The sequence below is a fragment of the Pyrgilauda ruficollis genome, unplaced genomic scaffold (assembly GCF_017590135.1).
Source record: "Pyrgilauda ruficollis isolate IOZ18807 unplaced genomic scaffold, ASM1759013v1 scaffold6, whole genome shotgun sequence".
NCBI lineage: Eukaryota > Metazoa > Chordata > Aves > Passeriformes > Passeridae > Pyrgilauda > Pyrgilauda ruficollis.
Window position 1 is genome coordinate 16000123 of NW_024527710.1, and position 20665 is coordinate 16020787.

Consider the following 20665-nt stretch of genomic DNA (forward strand, 5'->3'; position numbering starts at 1 on the left):
CCTGCTCACGAAATCTCCCAACAATTCCTCTACAGTAAATTAAGAGTGAAATTTGTACCACGTATTTACTCTTCCAGCAGGAGGCTGGGAAGTACAGGAGGTGGAAATCCAGATGGATTTTTACTGGTCTATCTTAGCTTTTTTTCACTTTAGCCACTATTCTCCCTCTTACATACTATGTTTTCCAAGCACTGAATTCCGAAAACAGCACTTCTAGATCTGCTTCTCCTGTGCCATAGTGAGTTACAATTGTAATGGGAAGTTTTTATAGATAATCAAAAGCTTACAACCACAGTATTTTCCTAAGAGATATAGTTTGAAATTACATTTTAATATAATGTATATATAATTAATATTATATCTATAATTTATATATATTAATTATATATGTAATTATTATATTAATATGTATTAATAATAATTGATATATTATATATTGTATTGTTATAATTCTTAATTAATTATAGACATAATTACTGTATATAATATTATAGTTTATATATTGACATATTATCTATATTATTATATATGCCCACAAAAAATTATTATATATTCTTTGATTTTAAAAGTGAAATGTTTACTATAGAAGGCAACAATTTTTTCTGTTCAAGAAAGAAAAAAGAAAATGCTTAAGCAATATAGGCAGATCCATGGTAGAGTGGATTCAGTAAGAATTTAAGAAAAAAGTGCCCTCCAAGAGGCAGATGAACATAAGGCATTTTCTGTGTTGGACACAAGCAAAGTAAAAAGGAGAAACCCTTTCCAAAGCACTTGAGAAAAGTATTATGAATTAATTCAAATGTAAATTAAAACCTGAAATTTTTAGCATCCCACCTTATATGTAAAACTATACATTTGAAACAATTTAAACAGTAAATTTATTTAAACAGTATTTAAATATACAGTGTTCTAGTGTAGAGGCCTAACTCTTGTGTGTGTTGTGTGTGCACTTTATATTTGTGTGTATATGTTTGTAAAAAGAGGGGTGTGTTTTATTAGATGAGTATAGTTGGAAAAAATACATAATCCCCTTGTCAGTCTAATATAAGGAATTACCCCTCCCTTGAAACCTTTTCTCTCACATCACCATGATCATGGTTACAAGACTACTTACTTACAAATTTTAAAAAAGCTCCCTTGGTGAACTTGAAAATTGCATCTCCTGCCTTCTGCTGCAGTACTTCAGTCACTTAAAACAGACAGCAGAAATGTGAAATTTGTGTAGTTTCATACTTCATCCTGAATGCTATAAAAACTCTTGTTTGCTCTCCTTAGTCCTACCAGACACAAGCATCCAGTTGCATGTCAAGCAGCAGCCCTGGATAACAAAACAAGCTCTGACACTGGAGCGAGAGAGAGGCAGCAGCGTTGGGGTTTTGGTGCTGCAGGATAAACTCTCAGGTCCACAGGGAAATCTAAATGGTGTATTTTTCTGTTTACCTTCAGGTGACAATGTCCAAATGCTGCAACACATCACTGAGCGTCTGTTACAAAAACTCCTGTCACCAAGAATAAAAATGGATGGATGAATAATGGTCAGGCTGGACCCTCTGCCTCCTGCCAGCAGGATTGAGCAGAGATTTAAAAACAGCTTGTAAGCAATATGCAGCCAATCTAGACCTATATAATCAGACCTAGAATCATCAGCATTACACAGACATCAACTTACCTCTGAACAGAGACAAGGGACTTGCTGGTGTTTCTCAAAGGACTAGATTCATTGACTGAAGTCATTGAAAGCATTACTTGTTTCACAATCTGTTTTTCCAACTAAAGTCACTGAGAGCACTGAATAGTTATTTTTTCCTTCTTAAAAGTTTACATTTGATTTAATTGAAGAAATATGATTAAGTCTACTCTTCTCCATATAAAAAAAAAAAGAATGTCTCAAAATAGGATAACCTGTAAAATATTCTGGATGTTTTCTTCAAGTAAGACACTACCATTTATGAAAAGGATTTTTGTTTTGATCAAATTAATAACAAAAAGCACAACAGCAAATACATCTCAACAGATGAAGGAACAGGATTTCCCTTTTTTATTTTAATTCACTTCCACCTCTTTCTACATCTTCCTGCAAGATCAACATTTCAGTATTTCCAACAACTGCAAAGCAAGGACAATTCAAACATGTGCAAACAGAGATTAACATGCTGGGTACGGTGGGTCACCCATCCTGAAAGGCAGAGCTTTACCTACATTGTCCATATTTGTCTCCAGGGTATAAAAAGTGTGGCTTCAAGGGGAAGGAGGAAGGGAAGGAGGGATGCTCAGCTATAGATGCCAGTTTCCTGATGAGAAGTCACCTTTCATGATAGAGTCATCTGCAAAAGCTGTGCAGTCAAGAAACCTTGTATTTGTCTCCTATGTAATACACTCCACATCAGCAATCATTTCTATCCAAATGGATATATCCAAATCAAATGTTGTGGCAGCAAAACTGCCCTCTGATGAGGCACCCTGATCATTTAAAAAAGACAAGAGTAAAGCATTGGTGCTTTGTAAAGCATTTGGTGCTACCATGATTCTTTCAGCGCTTCCTCCAGAAAGAAGACTCCCCTGAAAATTATTTTACTCCTTTTTTTAAACTGAACTTGGTGCAACCCTTTCAGGTTACTTTGAAGAAAAATGTTGAATCAATCCACATTCTAAAATGCCTCAGAAAGAAGCAAAATCCCAGCAGTAAATCCACCTAATTAAGTGAGGGTGTATCTAGCCCATAGCTATTATAGCTTCTCAGCTTAATATTTTTAAACACCCTGTATGTGGAGCAGGCAGTAAGCTCTTCTCATTATTTCTCAAATGAAGCTGAGTAGATCTAACCCAAATTATGGCAAGATAAACCAGACAACTTAAGTGATGAAAACTGTACTTTTCCCTCTGCTTTAGGGACGCTTCTGGCTCATCTGTCCTCTGATCAAGGTGAGCCTGATAAAGCTGAAAATTACACTGTGTGACTGGATTGTATGAGATTATCTTTCCCCTGAGAAGTGATTTATTTTAGTAACTCTTAATGAATAAGAAACTTTCTGCTCCAACACGCAGCTCTTCTTGTGTGGGCATGGTTCCTTATTGCTTTGAGTGAGAGATCACATAAAAGAACTGGAGAATCTGAGTGGCTACATCTTCATGGTTCAAAGACATTTTTGAGTTATAAGATAGACCTTCAGGGACCACCAGTTCCATAAAAAGTGAAAATTAATATCATCAGTTCGTGGGTTTAACTGCAAAAGTCACTGGCATATCTTCTACTTTTTGAGTGTGAGGTAAGTCCAGTTTTGGTTTTGAGGGATCTTGCTTTGTAGAATTTGGGGGTCCTCGACCTTTAGATGATTCCAGGAGATGTTGCATGTTAAGTCTGAAAATAAGGCGAGGATCTGGTCCAGAAAGAGATGGGCAATTGCAGCTCTCTCTTATTTTAAGAGCCTGTGAACACATAGGAAAACAAATCAAATAGGAAAAACAAGAAAGGTTTCAGTCAGTGACTTTGGCTTTCCAGTCAGGTTTGCATTTGCAGATTGGTTAGTGTAATAAAGAGCCTGAATTGTTACTGAACAACTTCTCAACAGAAACCAAGAATTCCTGTGACAAAATGGAGCAATATGGTAAAACAATGGAAAAAATTGAGAGTGAAATTATTTTCTCACACCGTGATCTTCAAGGATGGATACTCTAAAAGGTACAACATATTAAACAGGAAGTTCTCCAATGCTTTCTGTGATACTTGTCCATATCAGTACCTTTTAATTTACATTCGCATATAAACTAAACTTTTTGTAGCCCTTTCAGGCTACTTTGAAGAAAAATGTTGAATCAATCCATATTCTAAAATGCCTCAGAGAGAAGAAAAATCCCAGTGGGAAATCCACTTAATTAAATGGGGGTATATCCAGCCCATAGCCCACAGCCACAGCCCACATACTGCACTCAGCTTCATATTTTTATATTTATATTTACATTCAAATGCAAATGAAAATGACTGCATCAAGGAAAAAAGGGCTCTGAATAATTTACTTCCTCAGATATGTTCTATTATTGAAGTAACTATACATAGATGACTGACTCAAAAAGGAGGGAAAATCTCCAGTAACATAATGGACTTTTAACTGTTTGGCACAGAGATCCAGATGGTTCATCAGTATAAACTCCTGTTACACAAGTGATCTCATCTCCAAGAAGCATTTGGAGTATTCCAAGTTTCCAAGTATTACAAGAAAATAATGTCACAAGAAAATAATGTCTATAGAATGTAACAATTTCTCTGGATAAAAAGATCAGCAGTATGAGACCAAACTTCAAGTTAGTCCTGCTCACTGAGTAAGTACCATTGCTTGTGTTTTACAAGTAAGAAAGTAAGGGCACAAAGGAGCCAGAGAATCTCCCAGAGAACCAAAATTCATTAGCACAAGCACATTCCCCCCAGATCATCCTGTCTGGTTGGCAATCTGAGAAAGGAATGGCAGTGGATGAATGTCACATCTCAAAGGCTCTGTGGAGAAATTGATATCAACCTGTTCAAAGTCAGCTGTTTTAAAGGATGCTTAAGTTGTGTTCATTGTCACAAAACTGAACATACCTTAATGAGACCATCCCAAACTGGCACACAACTGATGAAGTGCTTTGTAAGAAGCTGTACACAAAACTGCTGGGATCTATGGATCCTCCTAGAACTCATTTAAACTAATTAAGAGAAGTAGATCCTATGTATCATATAGCAAAATATTACATGTAGAACTTTAGAGGGTTCTACATCGCTACTGAGAACTACTTTTTCAAGATCTGCAAAATGAAACACCAAGACCACAACAAGTCTGATGGTTACCATTAATCAATGGTCACTGTGGGATGGTCACATTTGTTCAATATTGTCCTGGCCTCAATTAACAGCATAAACCATGGGCAGATTTACATCCAGCTCTGTTTTTAACCCTTTCATAGGGAAACCAGTTGAAATGTGCATTTTATTCCACTTCATGTCATAATCATAGATTCCTGAAAAGCAATGGCCAGAGGTGTCCTGAGTGGTAGCCAGGTGCCTCCTGGCCAGTATTTGGGACTGTCAGCAGAAAACACATGCTGATTAATTTGTTCTAGATGGATTCATGAGGAGGAATTAAAACCACAGTTTTCATACCAGTCCTAGCATTGCATTGTGGACAGAAATTTTTAATCTTCTTGATATCCACTAGCTTTGTCTGAAATATCAAATCAAATATTCCAGTACAGCTCTGCATAAGCATTTATCCACCATTTTGAAACACTTTGATATTCTTCCACAGGAGGCACTGGAAACATCTTACTACAGCAGATTTTAAAATAGAAGAGCAGAGCTTCTTAATTTATTTTTTATAAGGAGGTTCCAAAACATATTTCTCCTCTAACTTTACTACAGTGAACTGATAGAGTTTGCTGTAAATGGCTAGAAACAAAGAGAATTTAAAATTAACAAATGGTTTTGGAAAAAGACACATTCCAAAAAATGTAGCAAGAGTTTCTCCAGTTGTTTCTTGCTGAAATGTAAAATTCAAATGACTGGATATACAAGTGTGGATTAGGCATGCAAATATTGTTCCTGTCTAAGTTTTTAAAAATATGGCTAAAGCTTTCACAGCTTGTTTTTCTACAGCATGATCGTCCATGTAGTCACCAAATATAACTGTACTGCTGAACACTCTTCTGCTTCAGTGACCAATCCATTTCTAAACTGACATTTATGATAAACCAAGAGTTTTCTCTTGTTCTCTGCTAGAACATAAGCTGCTGCAAGACTGCATTAATGTCAAGCAGTGTTATTCAAGGCAAACGGGAATATAAAGATTTAGGCTGTATGCTGGAAAAGGCAACATAATCCTCTTTTAAACTAATTTAGCAATTTTGTATCTCTGGGTTTTCCTGGCTAAACAGTGCCTGACCTATTTCCACGGTTTCACTCACCTGAAGTCCCGACAGCAAAGATAAAAACCAGTACTTCAGGTGAACATTTTTACCCTGTGGATGTCTGAGTTCTTGCTAGACATAAAGCTGTGCAAGGGAGTAGAAGGCAGCTATTCAACATCATCACCTCACATGCCACTGAAAAACTCCAGATAAGCAAAGAAAAGCCAAGTTAACTTGTCACCTCCCTGCTCAGGACAGTTGTAACCACACATTCCAGTGAGGGCAGCCACCTGCCTGCTTAATGGTTCGGGAGATGCCAAATAAAACATCCAAACTCTTGCTTGTAAGTTACAAAGGTGAAGCTGTTTTTCTTATTAATACATTCACAGTCACCTCCTGCAATGTTTGGCAGCAGGGAAGGCAGAAGAATTAGGCAGGTCCCTCTCATCCTATCACCTTCATGTAAAGCTACCAGCAGAGACAAAGAGAGAAATAAGTAATTTTTAGCTCCCAATATTAATCCTTCACACTGTCACAGACACCAGACTACCTGCTGGTCTCAAGCCCTTACAGTCTTAATGAAATAGCAGTAAAAAGATGATTAAAGGAATTGATAGACTTTACTGGATAGAGAAGAAAAGCAGCTTATATATAATGCTAATACTTCCAACCTTTCACTGATGTTGGCAGAGGAAAGAAAAATTGTGACAAAATATTTAATAACTTTTTAGGGAAAATAGAAACGCAGGTCAGTGGTTTTTATTCTTGTTCCTATGTTGATAGGGTTTAATTAACATATTCTAGTACTAGAATTATCTGAAGTAATGTTCACATCATAAGCAAAGGGCAAATATACCAACCCACCTTTGAAAAGGAAGGAAAATAAATGTATCTCCCATATCAAAAAGCAGCAGAGGAAAAAGTATTAACTACACGAAAATTAATAAAAATTATAAGCAGCCAATGTGGATTTGAAAAAAAAAAAACAGGTGTTGCCAAAGTAAATGAATTAACTTTTTTTGACAAGTTAACTGACCTAGCAAACAAGACAAGCAGTGCAATTGATATATCCCAACTTATTATTAGTGTCTAAATGACCTCACCGTGGCATTTCCACAAGACAGTGGAAACAGGACTTACAGTGAATCAGAAATGGAATCTGAGCCAAAAAAAATGATGCTAAAAAAGCAAATGTCACATCAAGATGAATTTTTGTATCACAGGCAAGGCTCAGTAGATAACCTTCTGCTTTATTCAGTTTAGCTGAGGCTTCCACTGATGTACAGTGCTGCATTTGAGCAGCACACTTGGAAACAGACACTGCCCCAAGTCAGAGAACATGAAAATAAAACATTGAGATCAGCTAGAAGATTCTGTAGCTTCTCTCTGGCACTACATTCCCACAGTCTCTCTGTCTCCGGAACAATGACCATCCTCTCATCCTTATACAAAATCATTATCTGATTTCTTTTTCTGAAAGTAAAACACATCTCTGCAGCCTTCATGCAGGAATTCTAAGAGATTTCAGTTTCCTATTTAACACTATACTCTGTTTTCCTTGTTTACTATCCTAACACCTCCCTGTATGAGAGGAAAATACTTTCAAAATACAGCAAATCTTTTTTATTTTTTTTATTTCATTTCCAGGACAGCACCACTTTTTAACTGCTTATAGCTCTCTTGTTTACTGATTCCTCAGTGTGGCTGTAGCTTCCAGCTTGCTCAGAAAACCAGATGTAACATCTTTAACACTCATTTGATTTGCTCTCAGTCTTTTAATGACTTGAAAGGGATCCCTGTGATAGTTCCCCTTTAATTTACACTTCCTGAGACTGTTCAGTCACCTCATTCAGATGTGACATTTCATTACCTGAAGAAAAATTCTCACTTGATATGACTGCATCTTATTGTGAACCTGCTTAAAAGTCTGTAGATTAGAGAAGTCCAAAATCTTGTCCCAGCAATAGTAGCTGGTCTAATAAGAGATATAGTGCCCTGAAAACCATTTCAGCTCCAAAACCAGCAGCACATGAAACCCAGTAATACTCATGATGGATCTGGCACTGAGCCTTAAGAAGTACCAGTTTCTTCTCAGAGAGATACTAGAGATAAAAAAACCTTTTTTAATCATCTGGCTTCTCTCCTGGGCTCTAAACATCTAATGGCAATTAATATGGTAAACATCCTGTTCTAAAAATCTCGAAGTATGTCAACAATGAAACAAAAAGGGGCTGATATTGAGCAACAATAAAAGCCTGGGATTCCCTTTCCATGCCTGAAATCCAGCCTGAAGGCAGCAGCTCCCACAAGAAGGGGAGTCAATGCTTCAGACAAGAAGCCTCATCTACACATTTTGTTTCATCTTTATTCCAGTTTTGTAGTGCCAACCTCACTTATCTTGTGAACTTGCTAAAAACAGGAAACCTTCAGCCCCTGTTTTCTCTTCCTACTCTAAAGAATGTTAAGGGAAGAGGCAAACAAAAACATCTCCCCTCAATTATCTTTTGGAAGATCTTCCCAGCCTTCCCTGCTCTTGGAAGTGAGAATAGCAGTAAAAGATGAGGGCTGCTCCACCTGTTAAACTACAAGAGATGAGACAGAAATAACAGCTCTACACAGTTGCTCAGTTATTTAACTTATATTCTCAGGCCTGGGGTAGAACATAAGAAGTAATTTATTTCATTACTTCTTTATAAGCCCGTCAACAACTCTATGAAAATAAACGATCATGTTCAATCTAGCTAAAACTGAGGCTCCACAACAAAAATAATTTTCTATTCAGCTGCTCAAATGTTAGAAAATCCATCAAAAACATTCTCCCAGCCTGCTTTTGCAAAGTACAGACTTTGTGTATATTAATTTGAAATATCCAGTCTAGCCACTCTCCAGCCTCCTATCCCTAATGCTGACTTTGATTTATGCCATCATTTAGAATATTTACTGTATTCATTCTCATCAAAGGATTCATGAAACTCTTTTTTTTTCTCCTTTGAAGTCAGCAAACACCTCAACATTTTAGTGCTCCCTCTGCCAATAAATCTTCAAGTGTCTTTACAGTTTGGTACTGAAAATGACTTAAAGTGACAGAGTTTAAAAAAAAAAAGAAAAGAGAAGACTAGTTTGTTATAAAAAAGAGTATTTCCAAACACAGTTTAGCTTGCTGAAAAACAGCATTGCAGTGGGGTGCTTTAACACTCTATTTTATTTTTTTATTTGCTACAAAAGCAAGAGAAGTCAAGACAATTTAGGGATCCAACTTAAAAACTGCTTTTCCAAAATGGGAAAAAAATAGAAAGAGGGGATGAGACCTGTGGCACTGTTACATCTATATCAGAAGACCATTCAAAAGAAAAAATTTTACACCTTGATCAGAAATCAGAAAAAAAACCACAAACCACTTGGAATATAATTACACTTGGAATATAATATCATTTTATCTGTGCTTATCTTAATTTTTTCTCATTTAATAAAACCTTTGAGGCTGAAAGCTTTGCAATGGAGAATTTCTGTAAGGATAAAGAGAAAGGTAAGCATGGTGCTGTCAGAGTAAATTGTGAATCAATACTAAATCAGCTAATTAATCAATTAATATCAAACTACAACTGGCAAGTTTCCTAGGAGGAAAAGACACTTCCTGAGCCCTGCTCACCTCTGGGATGAGGCGGTCCAAGTGCTCAGCCCTGTTCTCATGGGAAGGGTGTGTGGAGAGCCACTCTGGCAGCTTGGGCTGCCCCTGGATGGTTTCTGCCAATTCCATCTGCTGCCAAAAGACGCTGCTGGCTCTGACATCCACACAAGCCTGAGAACAGAAGGGAAATGGAAACACCACTGGATGTTTAAAGTAAAAAATACACAGTCTAATTGATATTGAATTACAAAACACATCTTAAAATTTAAGTACTGTTTGGATGGTCCTTATACCTAACAGGAAAAAGCTGTTCCAAAATATCTAAAAGTAGTAAAAAACACATGCAGACACTGGATCTAGTCCTTTTAACACCTGTGCCTTAAAAAAACTTACACCTGAATTAAGAAAATTGAGGAGGAAGGAAAGGTTTACAATTTCTGGCATATACTGTTCTTTAAAAAAAAGCTCAGCTGCAAATTCAAGTTATATTTACTAGAACAAATTAATCATCTCCACTGATTTAGACAAAGTTACAGGAAGAAGTTGAGAGTCAAATTACAAGATGATAATAAATCATGCTTAAATATACCTAAAAAGAAACTGGAAATGCTTTCTGTAATTGATTACATGGCCTTTCATGGGTGATCTGTGGAATCCATGACACAATAAAACAGGAATTCTGTAGAATTCCTGACCCTCTTCAAGAAGTATATATTTAACCATAGAAAGTCACAGAACAGTAACTTTTAGAATTGCTTTTGTGTATCACCACAGACTTCTCTATTCTTACATTTAAGTAGAGAAGAAAAATAAACAAGATTTCTTACACTGACCTTTATTTGCTAAGAAAAAAAAAGGGACAAGTAGTGAGAAGATAAGAAAATTGCTTCTTCCCATTCCCTCACCCAGGAACAGATGTGGTGTTTTATCCTATGAATTTATTTATTTCAATTATTATCATAAAAAGATCATCTACAACCAGAGAAATGCTCATATGTCACTTCTCTAATTTCTTTCTGGTATGGCCCTGCTTTTCCAGTATTAGAAAGGAGTGAGCACAAACACAGCAATTACATTTTTTTAATGGATTGTATTATTCCCTTATACAATTTCAAATTACAAATGCAGTTTTAATCCCAGAATCAAAGTTAATTTTAAAAACCCTTCCTTAAAGAAACATTAATAATTATTAAAAGGAAATTTTGCTAATGAAATATTAACACTAGATGGTGCTGCTCTCACTAGTATCTCACACATAAGTCTATTGCACTTAGCCAGAAATCAAAGAGTTGGTTCAATTTCTTTAATATAGAATTAAATTCCCTAGGGGAAAAAAAAAGTAATTGAAAATTTAAACTATGAAAAAATGCTGAGTAGTTTCTGACCAAATTATTGTCTTACTGCAGCAAAGCTGTATTGTTGTTATGGCTGTATGTCACTTAAATCTTTAAATCTCTACACATAATTAAATCCTACTTATACAAGATCCCTATTTAGAGTTCTGCTCTTTACAAATACATGGAGTTTTCTTCCAATAGAAAAAACTACACGGAAAGGAGACTGTGCAGGTAATGCACAACTTTACCAACTTCAATGTTATTACATACAATTAGCCACAATGACTTTGTCTTTCCCTAAAAACTCTTTTATTTCCCACCACTTCATAAAACATATCTTCAAAAACTTACAGTTTACCTTCATATGAAGAAGGGAACTCCCTCTGATTGTAACAGAGATTGAAGAATGTCTGGTACTTATTTTTTTGCTGATTTTATTTTTATTGCTAATTAAACCCAGTTGTAGTTACCTTTGCTGCAAACTGAAGTCCCACTTTATCAGCTTCAGCCTCCAGGGTTCTGCTGTAGGGTCTATCAAACATGAACTGCAAAGAAACACATCAAAGTTTTGTTCCTGGGTCTGGAATGCGTACAAAGATAGAGCCTTGTAGCTGTCTTTCAACCTTCTCATAAGAAGTGGGGTTTACCTGTCATGCTCACATTGCATGTGATCAGTATTAATTTTCTTAATGTAATCTCTAATTCCATTATGTGTAACTCATTGATCCTGTATTCAGTTGAAATTAATTCACATTAGTTATATTTTCATGGGCACTATCAGCAATCTCATTTTGCAGCAAGTGAAAGCTAAATACCAACTTTTCACCAGAATTTTTTCACTTCACTCTTTTATTGACCTCAAGATTTTTCTTGCAGCAACTGTATGTAAAAAATTCCAGTGGTTCCCTAAACTTTAAGCATGATATCATCTATTTCACATGGCAAACTGCCCACAATAAAGAATGTAGCCATAAATATTTGCATGCAGAAGTCACTCCTTTGCCATGACTATCCCCCACACAAGCTGCAAATTGCCCTTGAGAAATCAAACTAGAGGACATAAAGCTGACCAAACTCCTCTCCCATTTTTCTAGAGCATTAAGACACCCTAAGAGGCAGTGGTGGTATTTTCAAATGTAATTCATGTAGATTTGGGCAGCCTTACCCTAGTCTGACATGTTATAGTAAATGCAAATCAGGACTTGTTTAAACAGCCTGCTCCTGCAGAGATAAGGAACCTGTCACAACATCCTGGTTTAGTCATCCATTAGGAAATGTGAACTGAACAATGGCAAATGTGCAAGGTTAGAGAAGAGAGAAAGGTTTATCAGCTCAAAAAGGTTTTATCAGCTCTTTATCTGGCTATAGAAATTTGTCCTCTTTAGAAGTTTCAGGGGAAAAAACACCAAAACCAAAACTATAAACCACAAACCAGTTTGAAATGAAGAGCACCGAAGTGGTCCAGTCCCTTGAGTACATAAAGGTAACTGTAACTTTTTGCTGCTTTCCCAAGTAGTACTGATAGTTTTTCTTTCCTAAGTCAAAAATAGAAGCCAACCAAAGCTGGCTTTAAAAGCAAAACATACTGGTTTAGAAGTAAGCAGAGATGAAGTCACTTTCTAAATTCTTACTTTCCATACAGATCTTAAACACTGCAATTATAAACATATTTTTAAAATCCTCTGATGATAAAGTAATTCCTTGAAGTAGAATACATGTTTTTATTGCCTTGAAAAGTGCTCCAGGTCTGTTGGTGTACATATATTCACTGAACAGAAAAGAAACCTGTGGCTAGTCTGTCATATGTTCCTGAAGCACCATTTCTTAGTTAGCCAGATAAAATATTTGATTAATTATTAAACATTTTTTAGACACAGAAATGAAATTTGTAAGCTACAAAAGAGTCCTGAGGTATCTAACATACAGTGGTATTCATCAGCTACTGAAAAATGGAATTGTTTAAAAAATCTTTTGTGAATGTGCTAGAGTGAAAAATTAGAACTTCAAACTCTGATCTAAAATCCTTGTCAGAAATTGGACATAAAAAAGAAGACAAATTTGATTTTTCAAATCAATTATCAGAGCTGCCTGTGTGTGTTGAAGAAAAGGGAGTTCCAGGGATGTTGACTGCCCAAAATCACCAGTTTTCACATCAAATACAAGTCTTACGGTGTGACACGGACAAGAAAGGAATATGAAGTACTGCATCTGTACATACTGGTGTGTGCGGCGTGAGTAAAACTCAGAGTCATTCTTGGTGTTATTCCAAGAACAATTCCTAGGCTTTAGTTCCCATATAAAATAACTGCTGCTCTATAACAAAGCCAATATGCCTCAGTCCAGAAATACATGTTTAAGGAACAACCCCAAATAAATGTAATAAGAAAAGTTAACAATTTATTAAGGAAAGAAAACCCATTATCTTAGGGGGAAAGGCAGAACTGGAGCTCACATGCCCAAAGGCCTACACAGAATCACTAGGAAACACTTAGAGTCAATAATAAAAAATACACAATAGTCACCAGGTCAAAAAGTCAAGCCTCTAAGGACATAAGAGAAAAACAAATATTGAAACAGAAGCAAGTACCACAGCATGGCTCAAATAACCCTTTCACAGAATGGGATGCTAAAGCTTTAAAAAGCAAAATACAGTTATGGAAGAAGAGAAAGAGAAACATCCTGAGAAAATGTGGAGAAGGATTCACTTTCACGTAAGCACAACAGGCAAATACTGAATGAGGGAAACAGACTTCTTTTGTCTATGGGATGAAAGCTTTGCAAGTATTTACCACTTCAACATTACTGAAGTTTGATCAGCGTTTTAAACCAGAACAGCATCCCAGGGATGATGCTTCCTTTGCACAGGACTCAGAGCTTCAGCCCAGATTCCCTTTCCAACCTAAAGCACAACTCCAACCCATGATGCCAAAATACCCATTCTCTGTGGAGAGGAGAAGAGATGCTGACAGGGAGTTGAATTTTGCTGTCTAAATTATGAGCAGTCTCAGGATTCATTCACACTTTGTTTTTGCCAAATTCAGCTCTTCAAAATGCTGGCTAGAATTCATCATTGTATTGATTTCTTAGCTACTTGTGCAAATATCCAAGCTCTTAAGAGATAATTTATGTTCAGAATCCACACATCCACCCATTAGCATAAGAACTACCAAAACAGATTGGTTATGTTTAATTTCATGTTTTTGAGGAACTGGGGGAAATCTCAGGAAAAGCATCAAGTCAAAGAAACCAAAGAGATCTTTCACTTCAATTCAGATTCCAGTTTTATGATCTAAGAAAATTTCTATTTAAAAAAAAAACACTTTAAAAAAAATAAATGGATCAGTAACTGTCAGAGAGTAAATTAATCTGCTGAAGAAAACTGGCACCAGAAAGCCTCTGAATTTTACTTTGCTGAAATATTTGCTGGCTGAAAGGTTATTTTGGTAACTTGTAGTACAGCATGGGTGATATAAAGGGTGTTTAGATTCTCAATTTTTTCATCTTGGAAACCATTCTTACCACTAACAATGTATTTAAAGAATTCCATGTATTTTATTTAATTCAGGAATAATTTAACAACTACTTAAAATAAAAACCTTGCATTTTACCATATACAACTTCAAAGGGCAAGTTAAGGGCAAGTCTTTCTAAAAGACAATCATCTGTCTTAATTGGCAAGCAGGTTCCTGCAGCCTGTGCAACTAAATCCAGTCATTTAGGGAAACCTAAAATTCTTCAACATGGCAAATGAAAATCAGCATCAACTAAAGCAGAATCAGATCTATAAAAAACATATCTCATTCCATAACAGACTCAAACACTAATTTTTGTTATATTTCTCCTCTTGCCTTTCTCCCCAAACTTACTGTTTAATTTAGCAAAAGATTAAAATTATCATTCCAAGGAAATCAGGAAGGACAATAGAAAATGTCAGTCTTACCTCCTGCAACTTGCTCTGAATCCACTGGCCAACAACTGCCAAACTATCACGAGGACAGATGGCCCAAATCATAGTGAGAAAGATGAGTGAGAGAAAATCCAAGAAGTGAACCAGGCTGGCTTTCTCTGCCTGCAAACAGAAATTGTCCCATTTTCATTCCTTACCGTCTGACATTTCTTTAAAACATTAACAGAATTTGGAAACACTTTAAAAGTCACTGATTTATTTTTTTCCTGTGGAGCCACAGGAAGAGGGCAAGCACAACATTCCCTGCTTGTACCAAAAAAACCCAAACAAACAAAAAATCCAGTTGGATACAAGGTACTTTCAGGCCAGAATTCATATAGGCTGCATAAATATAGCTGGAACAAATACATTGTGCCTATCAGGCTCTCTGAGAGACTCAAAGCTTGAGGTAGGACGGAGGCAAAAAGCAGAAAAAGTTCTTCAGTAAAAAGGCCATGAAACATCTCAGTGTGAATGAAAATCCTATAAAAATACCTCAAAGACTGTTCTTTACACTAATTTGAGAAGAGATAACACATGACTGAGACAGGATCACTAATGGGATAAGGGGACAGTACACATAATGTAGTTCTCTTTTATTTTCTGCTGCTTTCCTTTAAGCTCAGAATCCAAGAGATTATTCTGTTTTCCAGAGCTCTATTTGACATTGCAACAAATTGATCAGAGCATTTACAAATGCAATACTTCTCTCTGTGCCAGCTGGGTGACACAGATTCCATACAAACAAGATAAGTTCTTTTTTATCACCAGAAATATTTTTAGAAGTTTAAAGTGTTGGTTGGCTGAACCCAGCCCAAGAAACCACGATGTGAACTGTTGCTCAACCAAAATCATACAAGAACCAAGCTCTGGGTATTCCAGAATCTGACATTCTAAAACAGTGTGCTCCAATAATAACAGTATCAAGTATTTTAAGATACATTTTAAAGTTGTATACACTTCTGCAGTATTAACAATTATAGGAGTAACAGAGTTGCTGAGCACCTTCAGCTCTTTATGTCTGTGCTGTAAGAGGGGGATCTGCAGACCAAGTTCTAAATGACTCTTGACAGTGAGCTGTAATGTACCTGTACAGCTGCGAATAAAGCCCTGGCAGCCTCTGTGTTAACAGGGATCACCACAGGTCTTCTGACAGTTATTAAGTGCTACACAAATAATAAGGATCTACTGTAGCAGGCTACTCATTTCAAACTCAATTTTGCATTAGTTAGATAATAGTCACACTGAAAACTTGGTTGGTAATGATAGGGAAAATCATAACTAGAGTAATTAGAATTAATAATTTAAGAATATTAGACAGCTTTCTTTAAAGACTTACTGCATGTTCCAGCACAGCATGAGCTATTTCATGTCCTAAAATAAATGACAGCTGATGAATATCAGAAACTGCATCCAGTAACCCAGTAAAAACAAACACTTGACCATTCTGTAAACAAAGAGAATAAAAATTAAATGGGAGACGTATCAAGTACTGTTTCAATATTATTATTTTTTGTGTGGTGTACAACTTACTGGAAGCACAAAAGCATTTACACCTGGTTCATCCACCACATGGATAACCCACTTCAGAGCTGAGACTTGGGGGATGTCCTTGTTGCTTTCAGACAAGTGCCCAACAACTCTCTCCACAACCTGGTAGCGTGCATCTGTCTCAGGTAACATCTGACTTTTGAACTGCTCCATCCACTGAAAAAAAAATTCATTGGTCCTAATTTTTAAGGTAGACAAATGTATACAAAACATGTAATTTGAAAATATCCTGTATTTGTTCTGTTCTTATCTCGTGTCTCTGACAGACGGGGAATATGGATACATTTGGATATGGCTTATCAAATTCCACTATACAACAGGAAATCACAGAACTCAAAATTACAGGACAAGAATTTACAAAAGTTACAATGGACAAGAAATAGTTAAGAACGTTTGCTACATGCATGTTATATGCCTTGTAACCATTATGTGCTTCTCCTGGAAAGGGAATTCTAAAAAAGGAAGGGGACAAGAGGAGGAGGTAACAGACGAAGGGACTCTGCAGGGTTCTGAGCATGAAGTTCAAAACTCATCAAGGACACTACAAGATTTGTTTGCCCATTTCATTAACAGGACTATCTCATCACCAAAAAAGCAACAATTTTTGAGTATTTTCAATTTCTTGTCTAAATTCTTACCATATCATATTCCATCTGTGACAGCTCCCTAAAATGCTCTTTGCCAAACACCAACAGTCGAGCACGCCCAGTGATGGGTGTCTCCTCCAAGTGGGTAAAATAAAACATGATAAATACAACTCCCAAGCTGCCAACACCCAGCAGGATCTTCCATTTGTTTCTTCTTGCACTTTCTTTGAAGAGTTCCCGTTTATTAGGAGGAAGTGCCCTCCACCAATTTCTTATGCTCCTAGAAGATGCAAACAGTGTTAACTTAGGACATATTTGAAAAGGAGTTTGTTACTGTATTCTCTATTACAGCCTCATCTCATGTAGGAGCTTATGGGTTAGGGTTATACTGTAATTGGCTTCCACTCCACTGCATTTCTTCCCTCCCACAGGAGAAGAGGAATGCCCCTTAATGTCTTGGTTCATCTCCCTCTACCACATGTAAATGAAAAGAGCAAAAAATACATCTAACACCTCTGATAATGGAAAAAAAGCACCTCTTGTTGAGCAAACTGTCAGTCAAACAACACTACAAACACACCTGCCATGCCTCCCCACACTCACACTTTGCATGATGGGTCTTGCACTGAAAGGAAAGTAACACAGTATTTTACCTTCCAAGAATGATGGCAAATAATTTCTGAGCTGGCTTCACGATAATCCAGAAAAGAGGAACCGGTGCAGCCTGAAGTGATGGTGATGTGTGAAAAGACCTGTTGATCTGAATGTTCCAAGCAGCAAAGTGACACGGGGGTTGTCCTACAGAACTGATCAGGAGGGATGGGATCTTCTCCTCCAGTGACTGAGAAGACTGGGAGAAAAACCTTCCCAAACTATGGTTTGCATTCCTGTACACTTCCTGTCCACTTGTATGTGGGACATCCAAAAGACATCTCAGTCCTTTACCACTCAAGTTTCTACAGGACTCAGGGTTTCCAGTCAAAAAACAGTTTCTAGTATTTTCACTCAAATCCAACCTTTGGCATCTATTTCTGTCACCCTGACTTTGGCACCATCCTGTGTAAGACCTAGAGAGATTATTGTACTTCCCCTGCTTGCACAAAGAAGCCAAATGAGACAAAATACAGTTCCTGCCCGACAGCTTTAGACCACAGATGATATTCATAACTTCTTTGTTTGGTTACCCTGGAAAAAAAAAAAAAAAAAAAAAAAAAAAAGAGCAGACTGGTATTAAGAAGGCCACCCAAACAAGAAACTCTGCATCATTATTTCATTTTCCCCTGAACGGATACTACGTATTAGTTTGTCAACATCTGCACTGCACAGGAAAAGGTCACAATCACAACTGTATCCGGTTACAGTTGTAAAACATCCATCTGCTTCCGACTGTGGAAGATATCTTGCATCACTAAGAATAAAACAAGGTGTGATTTTTTTTTTCTTCCTTTCACTTTTATTACCACCAGATCAGAGTGACTTTAGGCGTCCCTTGTGGGTCATCACCTTTCCGCGAGGGGCTCCTGCCGCCCCCGGTGCCGTTCCTATACATGAGGAAAACCAGGGTCTTGATTTTGTGTCACAGGATCTGTGAGCACATTGCTCGTACTTTACTCCTAGCCTAGAAACAAAACGCCGCTAAACCAAGCCTCCGCCAGCCGGGAGCCTCTAGGTCACGGACATGGAAATGCCTTGGCACGGAACTGACCCAGGCCCTCCCGCCTGAGGGGCCCCGCCGCCGTCACTTTCACCCTCTGGCTCCGATCCCGGCCTCTGCTTCTCCCCCAGCCCCGCCACCCTCGGGTATAACCGCGATTATCGTGACATGGGCTGATGCGAGGAGCCGAGAGTGGGGAACGAGGGAGACGAGTCATTCTGAGGCTTCCGCCCGGCTAATGGCGGGCGGGGAGGCGGGGGACAGCTCCGGCCGCCTCACAGCTGCGCGTCCCAGGGACCGGGAACGACCTCCTCCACCGGGCTCCCCTACTCACCACCGCGGGAGGCGGCGGCGGAGGGGCCGGACCGCGGAGCCGGTGTCGATACGGAATCGGGACGGAGAGCGGGAGGCAGGACGGGCGCCGCGCCGCTGCAGCGGCCGCCGGGGCCCCGCGTCCCTTCCCTCAGGCGGGGCCGCCGCCGTTCCCGCCGCCGCCGCTGTTCCCCTCAGGCGGCGCCCGCCATTTTGTGTCAGCGCGGGGAGCAGGGGCGCCCCTCTTCAGGCGCAGAGCCCGTTCTCCTGCGTGCCGTAGCTCTGGCTTTGCCCGCGGTGTTTCTGTGTCACCTGGCTGCAAAATGTGGAATATGTCAAGATTATTTTAAATCAGAGTGTTCTTTGATGTAGTATCTTTGTATGCTTTCAAGCCTAAATCAGCTTCCCCTAGTCAAGGGCATCCGGGAACTGAGAAGGCTTGAGGAGGTAGCAAATCAAGGTGTTGATTTATATCTGTGTATACATTGCTAACTCGTCAGAGTAACGTGTATGTAAATTAGTAATCAATCATAATAAAAGGGCTGTGCTTGGAAAGTTACTAACTCTGAATTCCTGCCTATAAATAATGGCAGGAAAAGCCTGGTGGTCCTGCTTGATTTGTGAACTCTGAGAACCGGAGTGCAGCTCTGAAATAAAAAGTATCTCACGTGTGTAATGATTGCCTTGTTGCGCACCAGGTAACAATCCCATTTTGTGGGCAACAACCTCACGGCTGAGAGCAGCCCTGAGTCGGGACCTTCTCACTTCGGAGCCAGGTGGAGTCAGTCTTTCTCCCAAGCAACAAGTGTCAGGACAAGGCAAAATGTCCTCAAGTTGTGCCAGAGGAAGTTCAGGTTGGACATGAAGATCAATTCCTTCACGGAAAAAGTGACTAGACATTGAAATGGGCTGCCCAAGGAGGGGTTCAAGGAATGACTGGATGTGGGACTCAGTGCTCTGGGCTGGTTGAGAAGGTGGGGATCTGTCACAGGTTAAACTCGATTTCAGAGATCCTTTCCAACCTGATTGACTCTGTAATTCTGTTTTTGGGCACCTGAAATGAGAAGTGGCTCCTGCTGCCAAAGGGCTGGTGACACTCCCAGGCAGGGAGCAGTCAGATCTCCATGGTAGGAGCAGAGGTGATGTTTTTCCCAAGAAAATAGCAAGCTACTAACTTAATGTGTGGCTCTTGCCCTACTCCTCTGGCTGACAAATACATCTTGAGCGATGTGATGCGAAAAACAAGTTATTTGCTGAGGGAGGGTGAGGCTGGGATGTGTGGTAATGACAGGGCAGCCCAGGCTGCACATAAGCCCTGGTGCCATGAATGTAAACAGAGGCCTTGTTGTTGTGGAAGGTAAAGAAACACAAATCTTTGCCTTCCAGAGCCACATCCATATCTGAGTATTGTTAGTGTTTGTTGAGGTACTCCTTATTCCACCTTTTTTTTGGTTTTTATTACCAGAGCCCTCCTGTGACAGTTCCTAAGCACTGATGGTCATTGCCAATGGAAATACGTAGTGACCAGTTGTTGCAGTCCAGGCCAAGAAGGAACTTTATGTACTGATAATCTTATAATTTCCTCTGACACAGTTCCTTTAAGACCTGCCCAGGCTCCATTATCATAAGAAGCACGAAGAGTAAAATCTGTCAGTCAGTAACACAGCATTAATTTTTGTGACTGTCTGCTCCAGTCACAAAACCAGCTGAGCTGTAGCAGCAGAAAAGCACTTTGTCTAACCCAAGGCTTGTGAGTGTCCCAGCTGTCAGGAA

General features: G+C 38.5%; 1 protein-coding gene across 1 annotated transcript; it reads right to left on the bottom strand.

Annotated features, from left to right (window-relative positions):
• Window positions 1-2007: 2007 nt before the first annotated feature.
• Window positions 2008-19052, bottom strand: OMA1 (OMA1 zinc metallopeptidase). The gene is made up of 9 exons (XM_041483386.1): window positions 18915-19052; window positions 17580-18111; window positions 16978-17206; window positions 16322-16495; window positions 16128-16235; window positions 14783-14911; window positions 11313-11387; window positions 9527-9676; window positions 2008-3426 (listed from the first exon to the last, which is right to left on the bottom strand). The coding sequence occupies exons 2-9, from the start codon at window positions 18089-18091 to the stop codon at window positions 3208-3210; spliced, it is 1596 nt and encodes a 531-aa protein (XP_041339320.1). The 5' UTR covers window positions 18092-18111; window positions 18915-19052; the 3' UTR covers window positions 2008-3207.
• Between the last annotated feature and the right edge of the window lie 1613 nt (window positions 19053-20665).

Coding starts and splice junctions, on each gene's coding strand:
- OMA1 (XM_041483386.1), bottom strand. CDS start 18,091: ATGAATATCATCTGTGGTCTAAAGCTGTCGGGCAGGAACTGTATTTTG. Junction 16,496..16,977: donor CACAGATGGAATATGATATG/GTAAGAATTTAG, acceptor TTTTTTTTTCAG/TGGATGGAGCAGTTCAAAAG. Junction 9,677..11,312: donor GACTTCAGTTTGCAGCAAAG/GTAACTACAACT, acceptor TTCTGTTCTCAG/GCTTGTGTGGATGTCAGAGC.